The 26,875-nt window shown below is 39.1% G+C and overlaps 1 protein-coding gene across 1 annotated transcript in view; it reads left to right on the forward strand.

Moving 5' to 3' along the window:
* The window catches only part of SLC2A13 (solute carrier family 2 member 13), a gene marked incomplete at both ends in the record, with an annotated part of 166,198 nt that overhangs the window by 116,667 nt on the left and 22,656 nt on the right, over window positions 1-26,875 (forward strand). The window contains 3 exons of the mRNA XM_080610693.1: window positions 4,292-4,455; window positions 9,174-9,294; window positions 19,710-19,835. Of these exons, the coding sequence (XP_080466819.1) occupies window positions 4,292-4,455; window positions 9,174-9,294; window positions 19,710-19,835 (411 nt within the window). The remainder of the gene's footprint in view (window positions 1-4,291; window positions 4,456-9,173; window positions 9,295-19,709; window positions 19,836-26,875) is intronic.

Raw genomic sequence — 26,875 nt, forward strand, 5'->3', positions numbered from 1 at the left:
TCTTAAAATAACTGCATTTTGTCTAATGCTCTGCAGCAGGAGTCAGGCGAGTCAGGGCTGTGGGCAGGAGGAGGCTGTGACTGGGCTTCCCTTGGTCCAACAGCTCTGCTGCTCGGGGCAGGGGAGCTGCAGCACCCTTGGCACCTTGGCTGGGTAACTCTACACGCCTGGCCCAGCCTGGACGCATCTGGTTCAGTGTCATGGTGGAAATCACCAAACCTGATGGGAATAAGCTTAAGTAATTCCTAACAGAGCAGAGAAACAGGTTGAAGGTGTAAATGAAATGCAATTTTGTGAATGTGGAGCATGTTTTATTATGGATACTTTTGTCCCTCTTAGTCCAATTATTGTAACATATAATAAAGTGATAGAGGAGAAGGTGAGGATCTTTGTTCATGCATGGTATCAGAAAATGAGCATGTAAATCTGTTAAAATTGCCACCACTTTGGATTTTCTTCAGGTTTTAATAATTTTCTTACTGGCTATTTCATTACTTGCCATTTCATTTTGTGTTATTTCAGTTCAGTTGAGAAAAAAAGATAGAGGGTTTTGTTATCTCTAGGCACTAATTTTCTTGAACTCTAGTTTCTGTAGTTGGACAGTGATTTCCAAAGCATTGTGCTAGAAAATGTTAACAAACCCTTGCAAAACAGTGCCAGAGTACTCTATTTTTCTTTTCTTAAAAGCAAAAATGTAAATATTTTCAAGATGTTGAATGGTACTTCTGAGTTACTGAGATTTATCCATTAATTTTATGAGAATTACAGATTATGTCCGAAAGTGCTGGTATTCTTGGACAGACATTTTGTTGGAGTAAACCTGTTGTAACAGATGGGCTGGAGCAGTCCCTCATGAAAGATGGAGGCACTCAAAGCTGTGACTGACAGGCATTTTTGGGGGATTGATTGCTGCGAAGCCTGGCATGGTGGGCTGCTTCTCTCTGCTGAGTGAGCCAACCTGGGAACCCTGATACATCTGGAATTGTCTTTAAAATCTGCTTGAAGGGGGGGAAATTACCCTTTTCGTTAAACATTGGATGTCGTTGCTTTCAAAAACCTGACTTTTTAAAGTAGAAGAGGGAGGGAAGTGTTTGGGGTTGCTTCATTTCCTCCAGTACTGTGCATTTTCAGTTATATGGTCAAAGGATTAGTCTGAGGATTCTTGAATGTGGAAATGTTTCAGGTTTTCTTTTTTATGTTTCAATGTAGATCAAGTCTCAACAGAACAACGTTGTAAATCCTCAGAAATGAGCAATATTAAGATCTTTTTGTATGTATCCAACTCATTTACTTTGTGTGGCTTTGTAATTGTCTGTATATATTTGCTTTCTAAGTTATTGGATTTGCTTAAAAATTCCAAGATTATACATGTGCCTGTTGTCATTTTCCTTACATTTTAGAAAATAAGCCAGGGCTGCACAACTTTGTCACTGAAATTGCATTCCCTTCAGGAGCTGCAGTATTCACTGTGATTGTATAATATCACAACCTGACCTTTTCCCTCCACATAGTTTTTTCCTTGCCAGGCAGAAATTAAAAAGACCTGTCATCTTGTTACATTACTAGGCAGTTAGGGCTACACAGGTTGGTATAAAAAATGGGTATAGTAAAATAAGTAAACATAAGCAAGTATATTTAATAGTTATCATAATCTATGCAAGTGTTCTTTTAATTTCTGGAAATTGGGTTGCCGTGCCATAAAAAACATCAGCATCATTGCCCAGCACCCAGGCTTTGGTAGCTTGGCATTTGGATTTGCAGAATCTAGATTTCCCTGGTTTGTTTTCCATAGAAATGAAATATGTTGTTTATTTATGGGTAAGCTTCTAGTTGAGAATATATAACCAGTGAGTGCAATAAGCAACCATAAGGAATGTTTGGGGCAGAAGGTGCCTGTTTGTATGTATGAGGCTGTAAGCATCTATGTGCTTTTATTCTTTATTCTTTGCTGGTTTTTAACCATACAGAATCCATATACTACGCATTGCTGCTGACAACTAATGATTTCTTGACTTCCCAGTAGAATGGGATTTTGAAAAGTTTTAGAAGTGTGCAGTTAAACGTGGCTTCCTGAAACCTTGTCTGGTGGAAGTAAATAGGAGTTTCGTAGTAGGTGTCAGCAGGCCAACACTTGAAACTGGTTTTTATTTTCCTACTCTTAAGAAGAAGAAGAAAGGGGTATTGAGAGATCAGGGACTGGACGATTCTGAACAATGTGGTACAATTTTGACAAGCAGTTAGCAATTTAATTTCGAGAGCCTTAAGAAGTGAGGATGCATTAACATTAGTGTTTTAATTCAGATGATGTCTGTCCTTTATGAATCTTTTCTCTCCAAGATTTGCACCCTTGCTGGGATCTCATCATGCAGCTCTTTCAGATGGACTGAGCCTGGACAAGGCATTGCAGTTACTAAGATGGCATTGCAGGGCAACTAAGTTGATTAAGGGAGTGGAGCATCTCCCTTATGAGGAAAGGCTGAGGGAGCTGGGTCTCTATAGTTTGTAGAAGAGGAGACTGAGGGGTGACCTTATTAGTGTATATAAATATATAAAAGGGGGAGTGTCACGAGGATGGAGCCAGGCTCTTCTCAGTGGCAAACAATGATAGGACAAGGGGTAATGGGTACAAACTGGAACACAAGAGGTTCCACTTAAACTTGAGAAGAAACTTCTTCTCAGTGAGGGTGACGGAACACTGGAACAGGCTGCCCAGGGGGGTTGTGGAGTCTCCTTCTCTGGAGACATTCAAAACCCGCCTGGACACATTCCTGTGTAACCTTATCTAGGTATTCCTGCTCCGGCAGGGGATTGGACTAGATGATCTTTTGAGGTCCCTTCCAATCTCTAACATACTGTGATACTGTGTGATACTACTGGGCAGGCAGACCATAGAGCTAGGCTCAAAACCTGTGTGTATGTAGATACTCAGTTCTCAGTACCAACAATTTCCCTCTGGAAGTCCTCTCCTACCACACAAGTTGTGTAGGCATGGCCTCAAATGGCTGTACTAATGGGGAAGAGGAGCAGAGGAAGGGAGCTTGGAGGATCCAAATACCTTGTCTTAGCCAGTGGGCAAGGTGGTAATATCCAGCCATAGGCAAAATCATTTACGTCTGGCATCATCTAAAATGACTCAAGCACTTTTGCAAGTAGTCACTTGAGCATATTGTCCATCATGGATTATTGGTTTGAAATAAAAAGTGGTTTATGCTTAGAATAGAAAAATGTGGGCCACTAAGATTTCTGAGGATAACACATCTGGGCATTAAGACAACAAAGGGACATTTAAAGCAAGCTGCCTTTTGAACAGGAAAAAAAAAAAGAAGGGAAAAAGTGAGCTTTGACATTTTTAATGTGATAGCCTGTAGGCTGCTGGGTATTTGAGGGCTTGAATATCAGTATTTCAGTCAGCACAAATTAATAGAACAAGATGAAAAGGGCTTCTACAGCATGAACAAAACTACTCAAGTGTTTTCTTAGAGGTTTATTTAGCTCTCCCTGAGAACACAGGCACAATATCTGTGTTCATTTGAGCTCTCTGAAAAATGGCAGAAGGCTTCCTTTTTCTTCCCTTTTCATTTTGCTCAGTTGATTTATTTATGACTTAGTTTGCGTGAAATGATTGATTCCTTTCAGAGAGGTAGAAAATTCTGACAAATGCTTCTGTTGGGAACAGATTCATATCCCTGCAGCATGGTGCTAAGGCATTTCAAAGCAATCTGGTTCTGGTTAAGACAAAAGTAGTACAAGGCAGAGGGTTTCAGTTGCATCAGTGGCAGTGAAGTAAACTTGCAAAACCTAAAACCAGGAGGTTGCGGGTGTCACTTGCAGTATGTTGGATGCCACAGATTAGCTCTGGCTGACCTTTAACAAGGGTGAAAACATATTTGATTTTCAAGCTGTCTCTCCCTAGACAGTGCACAAGAGTGCTAAAATCCCACGTTTTGGCAGAAGAAAGAGGACAAAGCAACAGCTGGATTTGAAAGCTGGATTAATGTAAGATAAAAACACAAACCCGATTTCTAGCAGGATATGATTGACCACTGAAAATCTAACCAGCCAAAAGAATTGCAATTTGTCTCCTGATGTCCTCCAGTCAAAGTTCTATTCAAGCACAAGTTATGCCTAGGGTATGCCTGATTTCCCAGGGTAATTGGGTGTCAGCCTGTGGCTGCGTTATGCAGGAAGTCACACTTTGTATTTGTTACGATCTTTTTTGATTTAAAATCAGGAACTATAACATGAGCCAAATTGAAATTAACGGTGTTGGTGTTTGTCTCTCCCTCTGCAGGTACTACAGTGCTACCATTTTGCAGATGTCAGGAGTTGAAGACGATAGGCTTGCAATCTGGCTGGCTGCACTGACAGCATTTATAAACTTCATTTTTACCCTAGTGGGAGTCTGGCTCGTTGAAAGAATGGGTCGCCGGAAACTTACACTTGGTAGCTTAGCAGGTGAGTGCTTAATTAGTGTATGGCATTTTATCATTAATAAAATTAAAATAAAGTAATACCAAATAAATACTTTAATATTTAATAAATAAATTTATTAAATTTGAAAGTTTTTTTCAAAGTAGTCCTCTTTAAACTAACAATGTTGACCCCATCTTCTCCCTGAAATCATTTGGCTTTTTCAAGACCTCTAGTATAGTACCACAGCTAAAGGCTAACTTGAAAAAGAGGATTAGCATGTTGTTTTTTCAGGTGCAGTTTTCTCCTTCAAGCTATAGGTGACAAAGTTTTTCTTTAGCTTGTTAATGCTTTTTTGTTATAGTATGAGACTCAAATACTTGTAACCTCACAGGTGGTTAGTTTTTAAATCTCATGTGTGTATATGTGATATGTAATTTCTGGCTCATTAATTGGAATTCAGAACATCTTATCAAGAATTACTGGAGAAAGCACATTGCACATAGCCATTGGGGCCCTTTAAAAAAATAATGCAGTTATTTGAAGAGCTGTCTCAAATACAATACAGCAAATACCGTACTTACACTAATGTGGTTTTAACTCATCTCACACTAAAAGAGAGAATTCTAGAATTGTAGATTTTGTCCAAATATTCAAACACTGAAAACTCATCAGGCAGCAATCTCTTGGAAGCAGGAAAAGGCAGAGCAAGCAGCCTTGCCCACGCTCAGCTGCATTCTGCCATTTACCAGTAAGTCCTTGTTTGCTACTGCATCACGTTCTTATTCTGCCAGAAGTGATCTGTGGCTGATACCTGCCTCTGACTGAAAGGTTCAGACGTTTCTAAGAACAATTCCTGCTCCTTTTGAAATAGTGTTCACAAGCGTTTAGCTGAAAAGGTTTAATGTCTCCATATTTTGTTCTGTTGTTGCTGTCAGGGATCCAAACTTCCAGTTAATGCAACACAGCAGAGGGGGGGACCACCTGCCAAGTCGCTGGCCATCTGCAGTTCCCAAGGGATGGGAGTTAATCAACACTCATGGTATTTGAATGCATTTATATAGGCAGAACAGAGACGGCACAGTGCAGTGTCTGGTTTGGATGCAGTGTTACCCAAACCTGTAAATCTGTAAATCAAAACATGCAGCTTGGTGCTCCAAATTATAATAAATGTGTATTTGTTTGTTACCATCTTGGTTTGGAGTCAAGAAACATAAAGTCTTTTTCATGATCCAAGTTCAGAAACGTGCCCGTGACAGAGGAGATTGGAAAAGCACATTTATTATGTTTTGAAAAATAGAGACAAAATCTCAAATCGCTACTTTTATCACAGTCTACCTCCAGATCAGTTAAATACATCATCTCTCCTGTAAGCTCTTCTGTGCCCCCAGGCAGTGCCAAATTTTTCAGGGAGGAAAGACCCAGTTCTGTACCATTCCTTATGCTCAGTGCGTTATTTCCCCTGTGGTACTTATCTGCTTACTTGTCCTACTGCGAAATGGATCTCTTCTGGCAGTGCACTGGTACTTCTGGTACTACCTCTCCTTTATAATCTATTGGGATGGAGTATTTATATATGTATGTATATATATGTATGTATGCATGTATGTATATATATGTATATGTGTGTGTGTGTATATATGGCCCAAATAACCGCAGAACTCTGGCCAGCCCCTCTGGAGTTTATTGCTCTTCTGGACCCAGCTGTATAGGTGTGATTCCTATGTGGATTTACACAATGACAGAACTCTCAGCTTCTTGGCTCTAGTTAACTTACTCAGAGGTCATACATTTGAAAAGTAGGTATGTCTCTTACAAAGCATATTAGTCATAGAATAAAAGAGAATATAGAAATAGAGCACAGAATTAACAAAGGGATATAATACAATTAAGGGTTATTTGTTTGTGATGTTTGGACACAAAGTGATTGGTAAAAATCATCTGTCTTCTGTGGTCAGTCTCTGGCTGTCAGCAGCATCGCTTGAGCCGTGCTGCATTGCTTGCTGTGGTCCTTATCACAGGTCCCTCCTGAAGGAATATACAAACAATGACAGTAATGAAATCATATTTCATCTGTCTCTATTTAGAAGTTTCTAATGCAGTGTTTGATACTTTGATCTATGTAGTAGTGGATATGATGTGTTTTCCTTAGCAAGAGGGCTGTTTAATAAAATGTTTACTAAATCTGCTGATGGATTTGTTTTGCATGATGAGTTTTCTCATGGGGTAAGCTTATATTTGACTGTTCTACTTTGGTTTATGTTTCTAAGGACATTGACTTTCATGCAGAGTTATTACTGGCTGCTTCTTTGGTCTTTGGGGAAGCCATGTATGCTCCAGTCTCCTGTTACATAAAAATAAGTCAAAATTACTACCTTTGCCTGCTGCTGCAACAACTTGGGCTGGGTTTTTTTGTAAACATTAATAGATGTGATGTTTATTAGATGATAACCTACAAGAATAATCAGTAGAGAGATAGTAACATTAAGATTTTTATTAAAAGCCAACATACTGTGATTTAATTTGTGAACTCCTGCATCTTCTGCTTTCTGATAACATTTGGGAAGAGCTATTTTAAATTTAATTTAATGTACCCTTATCATTAGCAACTTTTGAGAAACTGAGGCTTTCAGGTCAGTGCAGGAGCATGAAAAATCCAACAAACACAAACCAAAAAGCCTCACATCTTTTTAGTTCTCTTTACTACAGTTACTGTTTCCTCTTAGTTTGCCATCCATTTTATATCGTGGCAGTGTTTCATTATCTTTCTTCTGCTCTTCAGTTAATTTCTTTCTTCTAAGCTGTTATTTGGGAAACATGTAAGGATTTTGACAAGTGCAGTATCCATTTTATTTGTGTTTTCCTTTTTCCGCTTCAGAAATTGTCAATTTGAAAGCATGATGGTACTTAAACAAAATGTATCGCTTCTTTTTGTAACAGAGAGGATCTAAAATATCTTCAGGATATTTCCTTATTTCTTGTTTGTTTGTTTGTTTTTTCATCTCAGCTAAGGATGTTCTGTAATTGCATTGTTTTGTTCATCATAGACAAACTTGCCACAGAATGGAAAGATATAATAAACTTCATTTGCCAAGTTTAAATATTCTGATTTTTCCAAAGAAGTAAGGCATTTGCAGAGGTGCTGGAAGTGTTAGTGTATTTGGTTAACTTAAAAGACAGACAAAGCATATATGGAATGAATATAAATAAGATTATAGGCCCTTTCTAAGGACATTTGCTGTCTGATTTATGGCATTTTGAAAGTACAGTAAATCCAGTGCAATATCCAGCCTGCCCAGAAAACTGGGATTATTAGTGTACCTACTAGCCATAGCAGTACAAAGCTGAGTCTAGAATAAACTGAAATCCCATTTTATGATCTGTAGGTGCATTCTCTGCGTATAGTTTGTGATTGAGTTTAAAGTTTCAGTGGCCTCGGTTGAGGCAAATGTGTGGTCCAGTCACCTGTAGTTTGTATGTATGCCTGTTAGCCATGACTGCTGCACAGACACATTCATGAATAATTTTATTACAGAGTTCTTGGTACTTAAGATATTATTTATATCTCAGAAAAAGTTTTTCATGTACCTGTTGGGTTTGCCACCTACAAAACTCTTGCTTTTCTCATTAAAAACTCCATCATAAACCACCCCTGAAACTGTCAATCAAAGCATCCCCTCTGCCCTTCACCCACCAAATGCAGTATCCTTAATTTGCTGTCAGTCATTTAGCTAAATCACTGCACACTTCTGAATGTGTGCTGCCTAGGATGTGCTTCAGTGCTTTCTGCACTGGGTTTTGTATGGTAAGGATAATGTTAATTAGAGCATTGGTAACTAACTCACAAATAATGTTATTACTATTTCTGTATTTTAGATCAGTCTATACATGTTACATGTGACATGCCACATAAATAGTGAGTATACAAACAGGTATACAGGGTATTTTATATGATACAGCACTCAATGCCTCAGCAAGTGGAAAGCTGTAAAGGTTTTGTAAGTTAGTTTGAGATAGTTGAAGTAGTGAAGTATATAAATTTTCATTAAAATAATGCAGTGTGACAACTAAGGTAGGAAACCCATAAGTTATGTTCTAGCGATGGCCTACTGCACAAAGTATGAACCTTTTTTGCCATCTTCCCTCTTGTCATTTTGCCCAGTTTGTGCACAAGGAATTTGGGGGGGGGAACAGGAGCAAATACACAGAAGGGGGCTTTTTCCTAGCAGATGTTATGTGTATCCTTTGAAACAAGATTAGAAATTGCCGTTGGGCTTTTTGGTGGTATTTTTATGAAAAGTCAAATTTCTCTCTTTTCACAAAGGGAAGTAGAGTCACTGAAAAGGCTGATGCTATTTTCTATTTTATAGGAAAGACTGCAAGTCTGGGTGTGGGAAGGGGGAGAAGTGTGGTAATTTCAAAGACACCATAAATTTTACCTTTGCAGGATTGTTTTCAACTTCAAAAAGAACAAATCCCTTCATCTGTGCAGTCTTAAGTTCCACATTTAAAGGAAAAAAGGTCCCAGTGTATTTATTTAATATCTGGATATTAAACCCGATGCACTTGACTTTGACGTGTAACCCAATTCAAGATGGGGATGTAGCAAAGGGTATTTTTCTTAGGTTCTCATCATAACTCCTTAGTGAATGCTGTAATGGTAATGGAGTGCCTTGTTTTCCCAAGCATAGTTCAGTTCAACAGAGAATTATTTTGTGTGCTCTGGAGAAAAGTATCACATTGTTCTTTATCTGTATTTTTAGGTACTGCTGTAGCAATCCTTATCCTAGCTTCGGGATTTTTGCTATCAGCTCAGGTCTCGCCAAGGATCACACTTAATCCATCAGATCCTTCACATCAAAACTCTACCTGCACAAAATACAGGTGAGATTTCATGATCATTCATGCAGTCTTCTTCAAGATTGTGTCCAATTAGTTCAGTTTTACAAGCTAGTGTAATAGACTCAGTCTGGTACAAGGAACTAAGCTAGATACCTAAAGTTAAGATCCTACCTTCCCTCCATGCAGAAAATTAGACTTTTTGCTTAAATGCTCTGAATAATTCTTTGGAGTTTCTTGGTCTAAATAAGGTGGTTAAGCAGCAAACTCCATACTTGAGATCCCCTCTGTTATATCACACCTACTGCAAGCTATAGTGAACACAAAGTCAGGAATATTTGATAACTAATTTATAAAAATGCTTGCTGTTATTCATCTACTTGTAGCATTTGTCGTGTAGCAGCTGTAAACTCTTCAAGAAGATATGTTCTTTGCCTTTTGTTCTCCTGAGTGGAAAAAAATAATCTTCAGATAACTACAGACCAAGTAACAAAATAAATGTGATTTTTTTGACCTTTTTGCTATAGTAGGTAGAAGATGCACTTTCATACGCAATCATAGATTTAAATAACATTACTTCTGGAGTATTCGGAATGTGTATTCCCTGTACTTTGTGGGGTTTTATTCACATGTGAGTGCTCTTGTGTTCATTTAGCTGGCAGACTAGAAAATTGCATATTGAGAGAAGGTTTGTTAAATGTCTGAAGAAATTCTCGCTTATGTTCAAAATCTGTTTTACATGGGTTTGCAATACAGATACACATCAAGAAATGAGAGGTATGCTTACAGTTTCTGAGCGATACTGGCCAAAAAAATGGCTCATGGCTTTTCATATGCCAGCATAATGTTTTAGGTGAAAGATTCTGAGGGTCTGAAGGTTTATAGATGGCTGGAAAGGGGGCAGAAGACCTTCAAAAGAGTGTAAATAGATGCTAATAACTCCAACATTAGATATTACCAAATATGAGTTTCCTACATGCAAACCCCTATATTTTACTTGTTTTCTACTGCAGTGTCAACTGTATTTTACAGGTTTTGAGATGTGCCTATACAGCTTTTTCAAATGACAAGTAACCTGGTTAAAAGCTGCAAAGGGGGAAAGAGCTTCCAAATGCTCTCCTCTCAGAATATGTTAACATTAATAGCAGGATGTCAGAACGATTTGCCTAGGACTTCAGTTAACTGTTTGGAAAGGATGTCTGGAGAGAGCAGATGCACCAGAACTCATTATTTGTTATCTAATAAATCTAGATTACTGCAGAACCTGAAACCGTATAAAATCTGCGTAGAAGAAATATGGGTAGTCCAGCTTAAAAAGTAACAAAAAATTATTTGACTCAGTTTTCATTTTCCAGTTAACCACAGCTGGTCAAGGAAGAAAATTTAGGCTTGCTGCAGCTTGTTTAGTGTGCTGTTCTGGGCAAAAGCATGAATGATTAAAGCAGGTAGTTCTAGCAAAGATATATGTTGTTTCATGAGTTACTGGAATACTTTTAATGTCATTATTTCTATTTCAGACATGAAGTGAGCAAAACCAGATATGGTAAAATTTCAAATGGTCTAGAAAAGAGCAGCAAAACAATTGAAATGTTTTCATTTGGGAATATTTTGAAATAGAGCTCTCTTATTTAAAGATAAAAGTGAATGTGGAGGGGGGATGTGAAATGATGAGCAACGTATGAGAAGTCTTTAGATGCTTCTGTTTTAATCTTATGCTGTACCTTAGTTAGGAGACACAAAAGCCAGGAGAGTTGAAACTAATAAATGGATGCAGTTGTCCACAAGTCACAGAATGAGGCTACAGCACCCACTATTTGAAAGGATTAAAAACCGTAGGGATTGATATGGTTAGTCAGTATTTTCACACTTGTGTATCTAAAACTATATTTGGGATATCAATTTTCATGCTTCAAAACATCACCAAGCACTGATCCTGCTAGAGTCACAGGAAGAATATTCCTTCAGCATGGATATTAGTGTTCATTATGAGAGGTGATACCAGCCACCGACTCCAGAGCAGGGAGACTTAAAATTCCAGGTGTCTTCAGCCAAGGCAGAAGTAAGTGCAAGAAATGCTGTCTGCCTTTGGCAAGGATCAAGGGAAAAAAACATGTTAAACATTTTGTCTCCAGTGATGTCTCCAGAGGAGCTCAGTTTCAGCGTGCCTTTCTGCCAAGCTCTTGTAGCTACACATAGAGGATATATGTTAATTAGTTCTTTTATCTTAATTGTTTCTGGAGCAGTTGACATATAATCATATCTTATACTTGACTGGAAAAGTAGCTGTTCAGGATAGGAGTATGCCAGCTTTCTGTGCACATGGTCAGTAAGTGGAATGAAATGAAAAAAAGCTTTTGTCATGGAAAAGTAGATGGTGTTTTCACCATTCCAGTTGGGTTATAACTTCAGCATAACACTCATGGTCTCGAGGAAGGAGAGGGAGTGCAAACCAAAGGAAAACCTTGTGGGGCTCACCTCTATCTCCCTTTTGGCCTTGGAGGTGTTCCCCATGACAGTTATGGAGTTGAGTCAGAGGTTCTCAAACCTGAGGATTTGGAAATAAGAGACTACTCTGCATGATGCCAGTCTTGCATATTTTTTATGTTACTCTACAGAATAATGGTATTAAAGGAGATGCACAGATAGTGCTATGTTGAGTAACAAATGTTACTGTAGGGTTAGTTACAAATAAGATATCCGATCAAAGTAAAATAAAGTAACGTAAGAGCAGTGGTCTCTTACTGTTTAATCCATGTTTTAGGTTGCTTCAGTATAACTGTTGGTATCTCATACTGCTTAGCATTGTGTCTTGCAAGACTTAAAGAGGTCTCATAAAGTTTTGGAAAAGCAAAAGACAGCAGGACTTCAGAAGATCCACACATCATGCCATATCCCTGTAGCCACTGTAACCTCTTAAATATGTGTGTCTACACAAATGCAGCTCATAGTCTCTTTTATCAAATGATGATGCAGTGCTTCTCTGATGTGAGGTATACTTAAGAGTCTGTTTGCAGCTTGGCCATCTCACAGTATGGGGAAGTTTCCTAAATATAACTTATATTTGTCTTTGCCAAAGTGTACCTATAAGTTATAAAAACATCAATAAAACTTATTTTGCTGACGGAAGTTTCATTGATGCTGTGCAGTATCACAGAAATGGTTTTTATGTTTGCAAATCTCTTGAGTTACAGTAAGTGTGGCTGTCCATTATGGAAGCTTTAGAGCTACTACAGTCTTGTTTGTTTGTTGTTCCCTCAGATCCATGTTCCTCTGCACAGATTAATTCCTGTTTCTAGAATAACGATGAAGGTAGAACAGACTAGCAAATAAAGAACACAGTTGCAGTCCTAATTCAAAAAAGCACCTAGGGCTTGAATACTGCATCCTGAAAGAGCTGTGCTGAGCAAACAGAGTTACAAGTAACCCATATGTGTTTGCAGAAAGCAAACCAGTAAGATATGTTGCAAATGTCAAGTAAAATATTTTCAGTTGGAGTAAGATGTACAATATCATAGCTGATCAACAGACAAAAGATAATCCATAAATCAGGGGAAAAAAAAGTTATGTGTCACAAGGACATCATGGAAATAATGCAAATCCAGCAGGACACCTGAACACTGAAATTCTCTTTACCTCCTCATAGGTGGAAGTGGGTGGGTGTCTTGCTGAGGAGAGGCGAGGTGAACACTCATCTGTGTGCCATCCTTACATCAAACTTCATTTTCATACTCAGCTCATGTAAGATTGTTCGGATATTTGCAGTGTGACAACCACTTTGATCTTAATCTTTTCAGCAGTTGTAATCTGTTACTCATCAAGGCCACAGAGAAACTCGGAGGTAAATTCAAGAATCAAAAACACCATCCCCAAATTTGTCATCTTAGAAACGAAAAGGTGATGTAGCCATACCTATAATTCTGACCACTCAGAACTCTATGAACATGTTCCTGCTTTTACCGGGGACTTGCCTGTTCTGGAAGGAGGTCCTGATCAGGGCATGTTCACTAGCTACCCTACTACCTTTTCCCAATCTGCAAAGAATCAAGGGTGTAACTGTCCCACTTGACCTTTCTCAGGGACATTCACCCATTTCTGGAAAATTATCATTGTCCCGTTGCTATGTATTCTTCGTCTTTTTGTCTCCTTTCATTCATATGTCTGTCTCACTGCACTTCTCAAGACCTGGTCAGCTGTAGAAAACATATGGTGAACTTCTTCTGCTTAAGCAATATTTTTCACCTCAGTTACTGTATGAAAATTGTAACTTTTGTGTTAATCTTATGTTGACCCTTATATCCTAGGGAAATGGTACCTGTCCACAAGAATTTTCTCAGATTCCTTCTCAAACTGTCTGCAGAGTTTCATTAAAATAATACAGGCGGTGCCAGCTGTGCTGGACACACAAGGGCTCTGTTGTTCATCTTTGAATTAGTCACCCTCACATGGTTAATGTTCCTAAACTCATTGTACAAATACACATTACTGAGATAAAGACATCAATATTTAGTACTCTTACATAGCAGTTTTACATGATAGCTAATTGGCAAGGATTCTTTGTAAATTTAGCAAAAGTATAAGGTTATGCTCAGTCCTGAAAACCTCAGTTAATGTAGTAACTGAAGATGATTTTATTGTATTTAATAGCCTTAGGATCCATATGATAAGTATATTAGTTATTTTACTTGAGTTAACTCATCGACAGTCTGGTTTATCTGCAAACTGGACATGAGTATTCTTCGTGCTGTTACTGTATCATAGAACCAGTGTTTTTTTAAATTATCACTCTTATTTTTTGTTTCTAATGTCAAAGTAACTGAATCACTGGTCATTCTGATAACCTAGAATTCCAATAATAAATGTAGTAATGTGTTTCTGCTATTAAGGTCAGAAAATTTTGGGTATATAAAGATAAAGCGTGTTTGAGGATACTTTTGCCGGCTCTTACAAAATGTAATTAAAATTCTTATGGACAGTTTATGTTCTAGAACTGTAAAATGACCTTGACATAGTCTTGAAATTATTAAGTAGATAATATAAGGTTATATTGCTTGGTAATAATTTTCCATTTGCTGGCATGTTTCTCCTATGAATCAAAGCTTGTGATTCAATTTAAAATTTGAAGGGATAGGAAGGAATACGTCAGATCTATGTAGTAAGCATCTTTAATGTGAATGAGGAAAAACTCTTTCCATCAATTTAAAACACGAAGATCTAAAAAGTGACTTTCATGAACTATAATGTCTGTGAGTGTAATGCATATGCTGTGGCACTGTTAACATTTCCACTTTCTCTTTGAATCAAGCTCTGCATTACTGAAGGAACAAGGTGTCGTTTGTATAGTAACCTATTAACACTTACACACATCTCTGCTAATATTTCTAAGACTTTGCTGTTTAACAAAAGTTGGAGCAATGCTTATGGAATTATTTTGTAAAATCTTCCAAAGTGATGGTGTTATACTTTATATGAGCTGCAGGTTTAGTCACACAAGGGTGATTTTAGTCCAGTTCAAACAAGGTTTGTACCTCATCTGCCTAGAAGCTCAGAGTCTATCTATGTGTAGGGTTTCTTTGGAAGAGTACTTTTAAAAACAAGCATTTTACAGAGGCTGCCATTATGTTCGAAATAAAGCCACATGTAAGACAGTTGTTTCTGTTATTTATTATCTGTGTTAATCAGTTCCAGGCAGAAATCAGGAAGCTGTTGTGCTGGAGGCTATATAAATTCAGATTTTCACATATAACTACTACTTCACATACATTGTGCAGCATGTGCTCAGTGAAGATAATGAAAGTGAAACAGGTGGAAAGAGTCTGTCCCCAAGAAATGTCTGTATTTGTGGATGATTTTATACTCTGAGTGTTCATGCTGCCCATGTAGTAGAATATTATGAAATCAGGTATTACATTCTGGAAAAGAACTGCAGAGTCCATAATATACTCAAGCTCAGTTTGTATTTCTGTAACTGGGTGACAGGAACATATTGGTATAGTTATATAATTGGATAACAGGATTATGGAAGGCAAAGTTGAAAGCTCTTTAAAATGTGGCAAAAGTGGAAATTGAGGAAATGTGTTCTAATGAGCAGTTTCAAAATTGAGGTTCAGGTTAAAAAAAGACAAAATAGTCTGACAAAAAGAGAAATGTCACTTGCAGAGCAAGGTGTCCTGGGTTCAGCAGTAGCAGTCATTTTTCTCCTTCTCAGTAGCTGGTGCAGTGCTGTGGTTTTGACTTTCAGCCTGGGAACAGTGCTGATAACACCGGTGTTTTCAGTTGCTGCTCAGTAATGTTTACTCTGACCAAGGACTTTCTGAGTCTCGTGCTCTGCCAGGGAGGAGGGGAAGCTGGGAGGAAGCAGAGGCAGTACACCTGACCCAAACTAGCCAAAGAGGTATTCCATACCACAGCACGTCATGCCCACTATGTAAACTGGTGGCAGTTACCTGGAAGGGTTAGATCACTGCTCGGGTTGGGCTGGGTATCAGTCGGCAGATGGTGAGTGGTTGTATTCTCTTCCCTTGTTATTTCCTTTATCATTATTATTATTGGTGGCAGCAGTAGTGATTTGTGTTATACCTTAGTTATTAAACTGTTCTTATCTCAACCCGTGGGAGTTACATTCTTTCGATTCTCCTCCCCATCCCTCCAGGAGCCGGGGGGAGGAAGAAATGGGAGAGTGAGCGAGCAGCTGCATGGTTCTGAGTTACCGGTTGGGCTTAAACCACGACACAAGGGCACTGGGCAAAGGTCTTTTACTGTGAAAACACTCGACAAAGAGTGGTAAGATACAACTTGCAGCTCAAATTAAGAGAATTTAAGAAAGTCATTGCTTACAAGGTCATTTTACAAATGTAAAGCACAAAATATAATGACAAACCAAATGTAACTACCAAGTATTCTAAGCAGCAGAGAAAAAGCAGGGGGAGAAGCAATTGTCAACCTTTCTTTGGCATCTGAAGAGTCACTTTAGCACATCAGTATTTTTATTCAATCTTTTTAGAGACTACGGTAGAGGCAGTAAACTACACTGTTAGGAAGAAGAAAGAAAACAGTAATTTTGGTTTCAAGATAATGTGCACAGCTGGCCAATTAATTCATCTCTGTAGTTTAAGTTCCCTGTGAAAGAAGAAGGTATTGTGAGCTTTGTGGTGCACCTGTAACCTCAGGAACAGTTCATCGGGCAGCTTGCTCCAGAGCAGAGTGTTGTGAAAGCTGCTGGTACTCAGACTGGCAAGAAACTGCTAGCAACAGACCTCTAAAGTTAGTGCTGTCAGGCTTTCCCAACACATATGTTCCCATTTAGTCAGGTGAAGAGGACGTAAGAGCATGGAAGCCTTGACTGTGTTAGCAGAATTGGGAGTGAGGAATTGCAGGTTTGGGGATATCTAGTGTTCTAATGGTCCATCTGCTTGTCAGTAACTGTGCTCTAACAGTGAAGTAGGAACCCAGAAATCCCATTCCCTGGCAATTCCAAATAATCTGAGAGGCCAGGCTACTGAGACTTCTATTCTGTACACTTCATGACACTGAGCTGCAAAGAAGCTGGATATCTCTGGATTCAAACCACACCTGGACACATTTGTGTATAACCTGCTCTAGGTGGCACTGCCTTGGCAGGGGGGTTGAAGTAGATGATCTCCAGAGGTCCCTTCCAACATTAACAATTCTGTGATCTGTGACTCTGCAGCCTCACATTCCTCGTTGTTGTTATTCTGCTACATGGGCTGAAGTGTCTGAAGTCTAGACGCTTGTCTGCTTGTTGGGTTGCCTAGGAGCCCAGCTGGTAAGCAGGGAGAGAGCTAGGCACCTTGTAAAACCTTCCTGTTGTAATGCTGCCTCATTTCATAAAGATCAGATAATCTCAGGTATTTCAGTCTTGACGAGTTGTCAGTCTGATAAACAACCATGCTGGGAATTTTCAACTGGATCTTCACAGAGAAACTTGTTTCTAAGACACTAGCTCATAACCTCAGCACAAATATAAATATTTCATTATAAAGTAGAGGAAACGTCTCCCATTTATAATTGGATGCAAATTTCCTTTCCTACATGGACGTCCTGGAGTATTCTGGTATAGAGCTTTAAAGGCCATGACTGATCTCTGGCATAGATCTGAAGAAGTATCAGTATTTTTATAGATTTATACTCTGACATATATTTGGGTATATATGGGGAGTGCTGATAAGAAGGTACATTAGAGGACAGGAAGGACATCTCTAATTGATACCTATGTGCGAATAGTGGATAGTTACACGTCAATAAGTATTATATCATGCATTTTTTTCCTGGTATATTGTGTGCCCTAATACATGACTATGAGCAGGTACGTAAGAAGATGCAGTCAATTTTACATTGTTAACCTATTTTTGTTTAGGAAATAGCAATGGGACTAGAGTGAAGAAAAGCATAAGCCTGAAACTACTATATATTTTATTTCCATTTTTGAGAGAGAAGTTTGGCATAAACAGCCTCAGCACATTATTTTTTTGGTTGTTTTCAAATTGTTTCTCAGAAAAAAAAACCAAACAAAAACTTCCTTGCTTATTTTGTGCTGCATCTTCAGTGATCATTCATCCTTATTAACTGATACAGATTTCTTTACTGCGTTATAAAACAGTTGTAATGTGTATATGTTGGAATTTTGGAGGGAAAAAAACCATCGATCTTTATATTGGAAAAAGCAGTGTTATAAAAATTTTATATCAGTAATAAAATGGGGCATATAAGAATGCGAGATGGTGTGAACAACAGCTGCCGATCTTAAGTCTGCTGGGAGTTAGATTACATATTGAATTTCTGGGTTTCCTCTGACATAAACTGGGCCTGTCTCTAAAACCTAAAGTTAAAGACAGTGTATGAACTCACTAGATAGCTAATGACAGACAATCCTAACTGAAAGATAAAGGCTTTATAAGTATTTGTCATTTAACTTTGAAAGACAAGCTTCAGAAAAGCTGTGGAAAATATTAATTTTAAATTATTTAAACTGTTATGAGTAATACAACCTCTGGCATTTGGCATGACATGAAATCCTGCAGCCTTTATTATATCGAATGCCAACTGGAATATTGGTTGGACTCGGAGATCTTAAAGGTCCTTTGCAACCTAAATAATTCTGTGATAGTAAGCCCAAGGAAAGAACACAACAAAGAGCACAAATTTCTGAAACTTGGGAGAAGTACGAAAACGCCAATTAATACATTGGTTTTTACACTTTCCCAGCCCTCTTCTTGGCCAGCTACCATATGAATTGGTCTTTCTATAGCTCTTTTAGAAACATCATAGTAAGAAGAGTTTGAATGACTAGGTTTGAAGCAGGTACTTTCAAACTTTTAAAATCCATTTAATCTGCTTTACTGATTTGTTTTTTGAGACTTTGTTATACAGTTACTTTTACTTTTTCTTATACTGGTATGGTAGCTTGAGCAGATTATTTCTTCATTCACTAAGTCATTGTTATGATAAAAATACCTGCTCAGAAAGGATTATTTCCTTGGTTTTTCCGTTACAGGGATATAGGTTGAAGCTATTTTGGTCACCTTAATTACACGTTTTCAGGTGTTACATTTCAAAGTTTAATTTCAACTTCAAATTTCCAGACTTACTCCATGGTTTACAGTTTCTCATTCTCCTATTTTTAATTCCTAAAGTTATCCCTTAGAATATATTAGGGGCTTTACTGACGAGGATATATCTCTGAATTGGCGATTTAGACTAAGTGAAGAATCTGTAGGGCGCTTGGTATCTAGGCTCCCAGTAGAGTCAGTGGGGATGTGGTCAGTACAACCAGTGGAGCCTAGAGAACAGTTTTACTGTCTAGTCACTTGAATATGCTAGATTGCATTGAGGAAACTTTGCCTAAATGTAAGCATCTCATACTCTTTGAGACTACCGAGGAAATCAGAGACAGGTCTGTACAGACCTGGCAAGTTTGCTGCACTGGAATGATGTGCACACTCTGCAGTGACAGGTGAAGGGCAGGCAGGATATTTTTGGGCACTAGATGCCTGTATGGGAAATGGCTGTATTGACATACTGACTATGTCCATGGAATATAATGAGAATCAGGCTCTGAGTTCCCACATGGAGACACATGATATGATGATGCCAGACTGACTCCCACATCTGTATGTGCCCAGATCTCAGTTTAGTTATTAGGTATTATGTATGATTCTTTCTCTTCAACCCCAATATGTCTTTTTTTAGTTAAAATTCATTCCATGAGTGAACTCCCCTACAGCCTGATCCGGTGTCACTGGGAGATTCGCAACTGGGCCACCAAAGTGTGGTACAGAAGGCGAAAGCCATCTGTATTAGGTTTTTTGGCAGTTTTTACTGTCTTATCTCCAACACTGACAACTTGACCATGTGAATCCCAAGATTGATTAAGAGATGCTGTCAGTTTTGACATGTACAAATGAATAAAGTGTTGCTTACGTATTTATTTCTTTCTCTTGCAGTTATTGCAATGGATGTATGTTAGACCCAGACTGTGGTCTCTGCTACAAGTTGAATAAATCAAGTGTTGTTGAATCCTCATGTGTTCCTGTTGATAAAGATTCTACAACGAAAGCAGCTTGGGGCAGGTATGTCACTTTTCCAGGTTTTCTGGTCTTGTGTTCTACTGATGTTTTCTTGCTATTGAGAATACTTTTGCTTTTACGTAAAGTGTTACTCTTGGGATGTTAGAAGAAAAAAACATAACTTGCCATTGTCAAAAATGGGTTATTACCTTTTAAAAACTGTTCTAAATAAAAGCCTTGACCTGATGTGTGCAGCCAGTTCGATGTAGTCTGCACTTAGAAACTATGGCAAAAGTACACTAGCAATTAGGGAAATTACTTTTCCCTGACGTCTTCATTTATTTAAGGTGGCATATTCCCTAGGTGCACACTTAGAGCCCTCTGAATTAATTTTCTTTTTAAAGGCTTTAATTAAACCACACTTCTAATATCGGCCTGCTAAAGAAACCGAGTTGCTCAGCTGAATAATGTAAAATAATACAAATCTGAAAACTTCTAATTATCAAAGCATAGTTTGTGGCCACAGATTACTCTGTTCCTGTGCTTAAAACTGGCATCATGTTGTATGTTGCACTTGGTGTGTAAGAATGTGTGCATTTGTAGGTAAATCCCAGTGCAACTCTAGAATGCATCACACCTCTTAAGGCGCTTTTTCTTAAGCACTGCATCAGTCTTCAGGTTTTCTGAAGTATTGACTGTTCTTAAGGAATGGGTTTATGAGTTGGAACACCATCCTGTAAAGGCTTTATCAATACTTTAATAATGATTATGGCTTGGAGTAGGGTTTAGAATGGTTCAGTGCCACAAGGGTATTGTATAATTATTGTTGATAAAATCTGTAATTACTGCTGATAAAACCTCCTCACCATAATTCAGCTGTGCCACCCACATGCCATAAACATACTTGGAAATAGGCAAAGGTTTGTGTGATGGTTTGTGGGGTTTTTTGCCGTTTTGAAGTTAAACCAAGTGCCTTAGTGTCAGTGAGTCATATTGGACAGAGGTTGGAAGCTATGAAATATCAACTAATTGTAGAATCATTAATTTAAAATTACTCTAAGATTGCTGTCCTTTGGGTTACAGTACTATTAGAGTGTTATTCCTAGTAGTTCATTTCAGATGGAGAAAAGGATAGCTCATATTCTTCGGAATCCTCATTTAAAAGCACTGTGATTTGGGGGCTATTACTGTTTAATAATACGTAACTGTGAAAACTACAAAATCTCATCCTTCTTGCTTGTTCTTCAATGGTGCATCATACAACGTATCTTGCATATTACCTAACATCCTGATGCATTCTGCATGATGGACTCTCATAGTCATATTCATAAGGTAACAGATATCTCTGTATTCCAAGTAAACTCTCATTTCATATATGCTGTATTTCTAAGTAACGTGTGTGTGGTTAGCAACATCGTACTAGCACACAGGAAGACATAAATGGAAACATAAACTTGTTATGCATAGTTGATAGATAAAATAAAACTTTATTTATTAGGCCATGTTATTGTATAACGTAGTAAATATGGGCATCAGTAATCCTTTTATAGTCATGATTCATTCTCACATAGCACTACTTGCTGTACAGCCTATTGGAGAAAATTAGGAAAGAAGTGTTTCCTTTCCGTATTGCAAACTATACTATTTCCATGTTGTACAATAATTTCATAGTGTAAGGACTCTTTCCTAAATCTTTCAAGAGAGAACAAAACAATTTTAAATGTGTTACATCAGTAGACACCAGAGTTCTGCCTTAAAATGGAAAACCAATAAAATACCCTCATTTCTTTTTCCAAAGATTAAGTGTTCATCCCCACTTCTGGTGCTTATTTCATTAATTTCTAATCCCACTTCCTCCTGGTCTGTGTAATCACGCAGTTTTCTAAAAGCTCTTCCTTCAAGCTGTGAAATGTCAGGTGGCACCTTCTGTGCCTTCCAGGCCCTGTGGAACAGGGAAGTGTTTCACTTCCTCCTCCTCACAGATACATGTATTTCTGCATACTTGTCCAGAGGGAATCCCCACAGATTTTGGCTTCCAAGGGTTTACATTCATGTATGTCCTGACGCCGCTCATCTTCCTCAAATGCTCAGTCTGCTTTACAACAAAACAGCCCCACAAAGCTATAGGATTTCCCCACCAAGTGCGAAGAAGTGCTGTAGTGAAAACGGTGTGGTTACATCCCAGTTGTGTCTCAGAGCAACAGGAATTGTCCGTATCTTTCTGGCAGCATAGAGAGAACCAGTGCTAAGACAAACTAACAGCAGTGGTGAAGAAATGATGACCATGCTGATGCTTGAAAACGCAGCCCTTTGTTTCACAAAGTCACTTTGTCACAAGCTAGACACTGAGTGGCAGTTATGTTAAAAATACATGATATTTTAACAATCAGAGACTGGTTTAATCATTTGAGAGGTGATTTTGTGATCCATGGAAAGCTCATAACCATAGTTACCACATGTGGCCTCTTTATAACTCGTGTGTATTCTGATGGCTTTATGCCATCCAGTATTGGCTGAATGAGTAAATGGCATAAAACTTCCAGACTTGGAGGCCTTATATGGCAAATTTATTTTGCCATTAATTTCACTCAGGAGAGAAGGAATGTTTGGGATTTGTTGGACCTCGGTTTGCCTGAATGTTAGTGAAAGCAGCAGCTCTCACTATCCTGCCTGATGCAGGAGATTTGGAGAAATGGCTTCTGCTGGACTCAGATCGGTGGTGCCATGCAGAGCATTTCACTGCTGCTGCAATCACATTTGGTTTATGATTTTCCCACTAGAAAGCTGGGAGCTGCAGCCATAGAGATGTGCCTGCGGTCACATCATGTGATGTGTGTGCAGCCACATAGCTCTGCAGCCATCTTCACAGAATCATAGAATGGTTTGGGTTGGAAGGGACCTTAAAGCTCATCCAGTTCCAACCCCCCTGCCATGGGCAGGGGCACCTTCCACTAGACCAGATTGCTCCAAGCCCCATCCAGCCTGGCCTTGAACACTGCCAGGGATGGGGGAAAGGGCATTTTAGCCCCAACCATCCCGACATTCACTCAGGGGCTTATCTATTCCTGATCTATAACCTACCAGCAAGGTGAGGGGTACGAAGAGGCGCCAACAGAGAAAGCCTCGTCATATTTTTTTTATAGCTCTTTCAGCCATGCAAGCTGGCATAGAAAACGCTCCTGTTTATGTATTTCTAGCTTTACACTGTTCTTCTTTGCATAGTTGGTCCCAGGGTACTTCAGTAACACTGACATAGCAGGCAATGTTTTGACTGTTATCATAAAATACTGTAACATATTTTTATTCGCAAGATGTGTCCCCAGTGCCAGCCTGGTATACTAGACACCACCTCTGTGTTCATTGTTAATCATATTTATTTGGTTATGGTATGTTCTACATTGAGAAGTTCTGGGGAGGGGAGGGAAGAGAGCAGAGATTTCATTTTCCTGTGGCTGCCAGCAAGGCTGTGTATGTTGCTGTGGTTGTCATAGAAACCGAGGGACACAATGAGAGCGTCCAAATGTTTTTCAAGGAGAATTATAGCATTTGGGTTCTTTTGAATCTGGGGAACTCGGTGGCCAGCGGTGGCCCTAGGGGAGGGACACTGCATAAGAATAAATCTGAGCGAGTCCGAGGCAGGCCTTGGAGCAGCATGGGCAATGTGCCGTGGGTACACTTGCATCATGCGTGTAAGATAAAGAATGGAGGTGTCATTTTTATTATTTAATCACTTACATAAGCCTGACTGGTGTTGGAATAACTCAGAGAGGAGTGTCCTGCCCAGGCATCAGCACAGTCAGATGCTTTGCTGCCCTTGGTATTACCAAACAAAACAACTGTTGACATGCAGACCTTGCTGCCTCCAGCTCTACCCAGGGACATATAAAGGATGGTTTCAAGGCAGTGAGTAAGAATATTCTTAAATTATTCACTTTGTAATAAAAGAAGAGCAGCTGTGTCTTCTCTCTCAGTGTGGTCTGAGGATTCTGTGTTAGGAGACTGTTCTCCAATAATAAGTCTCCAATAATAAGTTTTGCATTTAGCAATAGCATAGACAGGCTTGCAGTTTTGTTCTCTTCATGAAGATTGAATTATAAAATCCCCATGAAGTTGATAAAAATCATTATCTCACTTTGCGGGGGGGGGGGGGATGCAATGGGAAGCTTCCAATCTGAAGCTCAGGTGGCACAACAGAAGCCATGGGTAGAATCTGTCTCTCAGCCAGGACTGAATGTGGAGGTGATTGCTTTCAGTTCTGTGCTTTCAGAGCACAAACTGAAATCTAGTTCTTCCCTACAATTGCAATTACTCCCACAGTACTCTCAGAAACCTTGAAACTTCTGTCCCTGTAATTGCGATAACTGTAAAGGCCAGCCAGGAATGCTCTAGAAGTAACTTCAAATTGCGTTAATATTCTTACAGTTGAAAGAATAACCACACAAGGAAAGGAGCTACTATTAGTGCCTTGACATGGCATTAACCTTGACATGAGTATGTTGTCAAGACGACAGCAGGACCACAACTGCAAGCTAAAAGGCTCTCACAGTGACTCTGAGCAATCTCCCTCTGGAGAAAAAGATGTTGACTTTATACAAGTAAACAATTATGAAGAAATAATAGCATCATCTGCAGATCAGAGACAAGCCTAAAATCCATCCTGTCCACAAAATTAGCTGGCAGGTCTCCACAGTCCCTGAAGGAGGATGATTGGGAGCAGAAATCTATAAAGGGAGAAGAGCTCAGTGATTTGCTTTCTTCAGCCATTTTTATTAACTTCATTATAGGAACATCTCCCTGCCCTGGGAGTTTCATGCTTCATGGAGAATCCTGCTTTTGTCAATATAAACAAGCATTCCCCTCTCTAAGAGTATCCAGGGCAAAGGCGAGTGCAAAAAGAGCTCTGTTTTTGCAAAGCTTTTCATGTTCCTCTGGCCAGTGCTCTCCTGAGCTCCTTCTTTCTGTGTGAAATTAATGGCATGTTTACAGATGCTTGTTAATGCTGTTTGGTGTCACTGTGTGCCTGTTGCTCATATCCGTTAGTTTGCTGAGCAGTTTAACTGTATCTTGGAAACCTGCTCTGGGGACCAGTGGGTTGAAATTGCCCAGGCAATGTGAGGAAGCAGGGCAGGCAGGCAGTCAGACCCTGGATCCCAGCTTCAGAAGAGTTTCCACTGCAGGAATGTGCCTGACAACCTTGGTGTTCAAGCCTGAACTCTGACTACATTCCAGTGGTTAAAAAAATCAATGGGAGTTCTTTAGCTAGATTCCCAGACAACAGCCTGGTTTATGTCCAACGGGGGGCATGCCAGTGTCTGTCACAGCCTTGGGAGTATTCTGGGAAGCTTTACATTCTTACAGTGCTGCTTGTTCTCTAATGTATGGCAGATGAGACTGGTAAAGTGATTACAATACTTTTTCTTTGAAGCAACATTAGATTTTTCTAGAAATGTCAGGTTCCTTTTGCTGCTTGTAAATAAAGGCAAATTTAAGCTCATTACATTTGTTTTGCTAGTCACTGTCTGATCGAGATGCGTTTGCAGTGTGACAAGTACATTTGTAAAAGTTGCTGTGACTGCTTTACTGATGCCAAAAAGATGTATGTTTGTATTCGCACATTTAAAGACTGAGAAGTTATTTTCGGTGTGTCATGGGGAACGGGTATTCAGACCTTTCCTGTTACCACAGGAAGGCTAGCATTAGAGCAGCCTTCCAGGAGTGAAGTACTCCTCTCTCCATGGGTAGACATTGCTTGTTTTGTCATGCAGGAAGTATTGGTAGAAGATTTTATTGCTGAAATGATGATTTGGAATCTTCGTACAAGTGCCTGCATTAGGAAGTGCTGCTTAATTTAGCAGCAGTTAGGGGAGAAACTGGTATTTCTCTTAGTAATTATTCAGAGGAGTATATGAAGATTATGCATAGAATTATGGTTCTCACTTTTGCAAAGTAGAAAAGTAGAGGGAGTAAATGACTCAGGAAAGTAGCAGAATCTACAGAACAGTGACATCTGCATGTGTATCAGCAGCACTCAGAAGAGCTGTGATTACAGCCAGTAGCCTTAGAGAAATTTCTTTCTGGACAATAAGCATATAAACATATAAATGTTTACTAATATTCATGCTTTAGTAGGAATCGGAAGATGGGATTCCCCATCTCCTGTCAGGGATCATTTCGGAAAGAAAATCAAAATATATGCAGTTTCAAATAGAATTAAATTCTGATTATCTTCACCATTGCCAGTAAGTGTAGAAACCTGGAGTAGCCAGGGGGCAAGACACAATTCTATCTGTCCTAGTTGATTACAAGTACGTACTTCAGCATAATAATATCTGATACACATTAGTGGGATATGCAAAAACAGAAATGAAAAGAAGATCTGAAACTGATTACAGTCTTTGTCAGCCCAAACATTAAGGCACAAGTTCTTTTCTGTGGGGAGGATATTAGTGTTATCACAGTCTAATGGTGGATATACTGATGTGATTCTGGACACCTAGGGAGGTAGAAGAGGAACTTAAGAAATCTACACATATTTTAATGCCATCTCTGTTAACTAGAAGGAGCAAATAGGAAGAACAAAAGGATGAAGTGATGCAGAATATTGTCCCCTCGATCACAGGTGAAGCCTGCGTTATTAGTAATGAGTAGGTAGCAATACAATTTTAATGTTCTGATCCTTTGAGCTAGTCTTCTTGCTCAAACTTTTGAGACATAACAATTTTAAGTTCTTTTGGAGAATCATCGTAGAATCACAGAATAGTTAGGGTTGGAAAAGACCTTGAGATCATCCAGTTCCAACCCCCCTGCCATGGGCAGGGATGGCTCACACTAAACCATGTCACCCAAGGCTCTGTCCAACCTGGCCTTGAACACTGCCAGGGACGAAGCATTTACCACTTTCTTGGGCAACCCATTCCAGTGCCTCACCACCCTCATAGTAAAGAATTTCTTCCTTATATCCGATCTAAACTTTCCCTGTTTAAGTTTGAACCCATTACCCCTTGTCCTGTCACTACAGTCCCTAATGAAGAGTCCCTCTCCATCATCCTTGTAGGCCCCCTTCAGATACTGGAAGGCTGCTATGAGGTCTCCACGCAGCCTTC

The sequence above is a fragment of the Psittacula echo genome, assembly GCF_963264785.1.
Source record: "Psittacula echo genome assembly, chromosome: 1".
Taxonomy (NCBI): Eukaryota; Metazoa; Chordata; class Aves; order Psittaciformes; family Psittacidae; genus Psittacula; species Psittacula echo.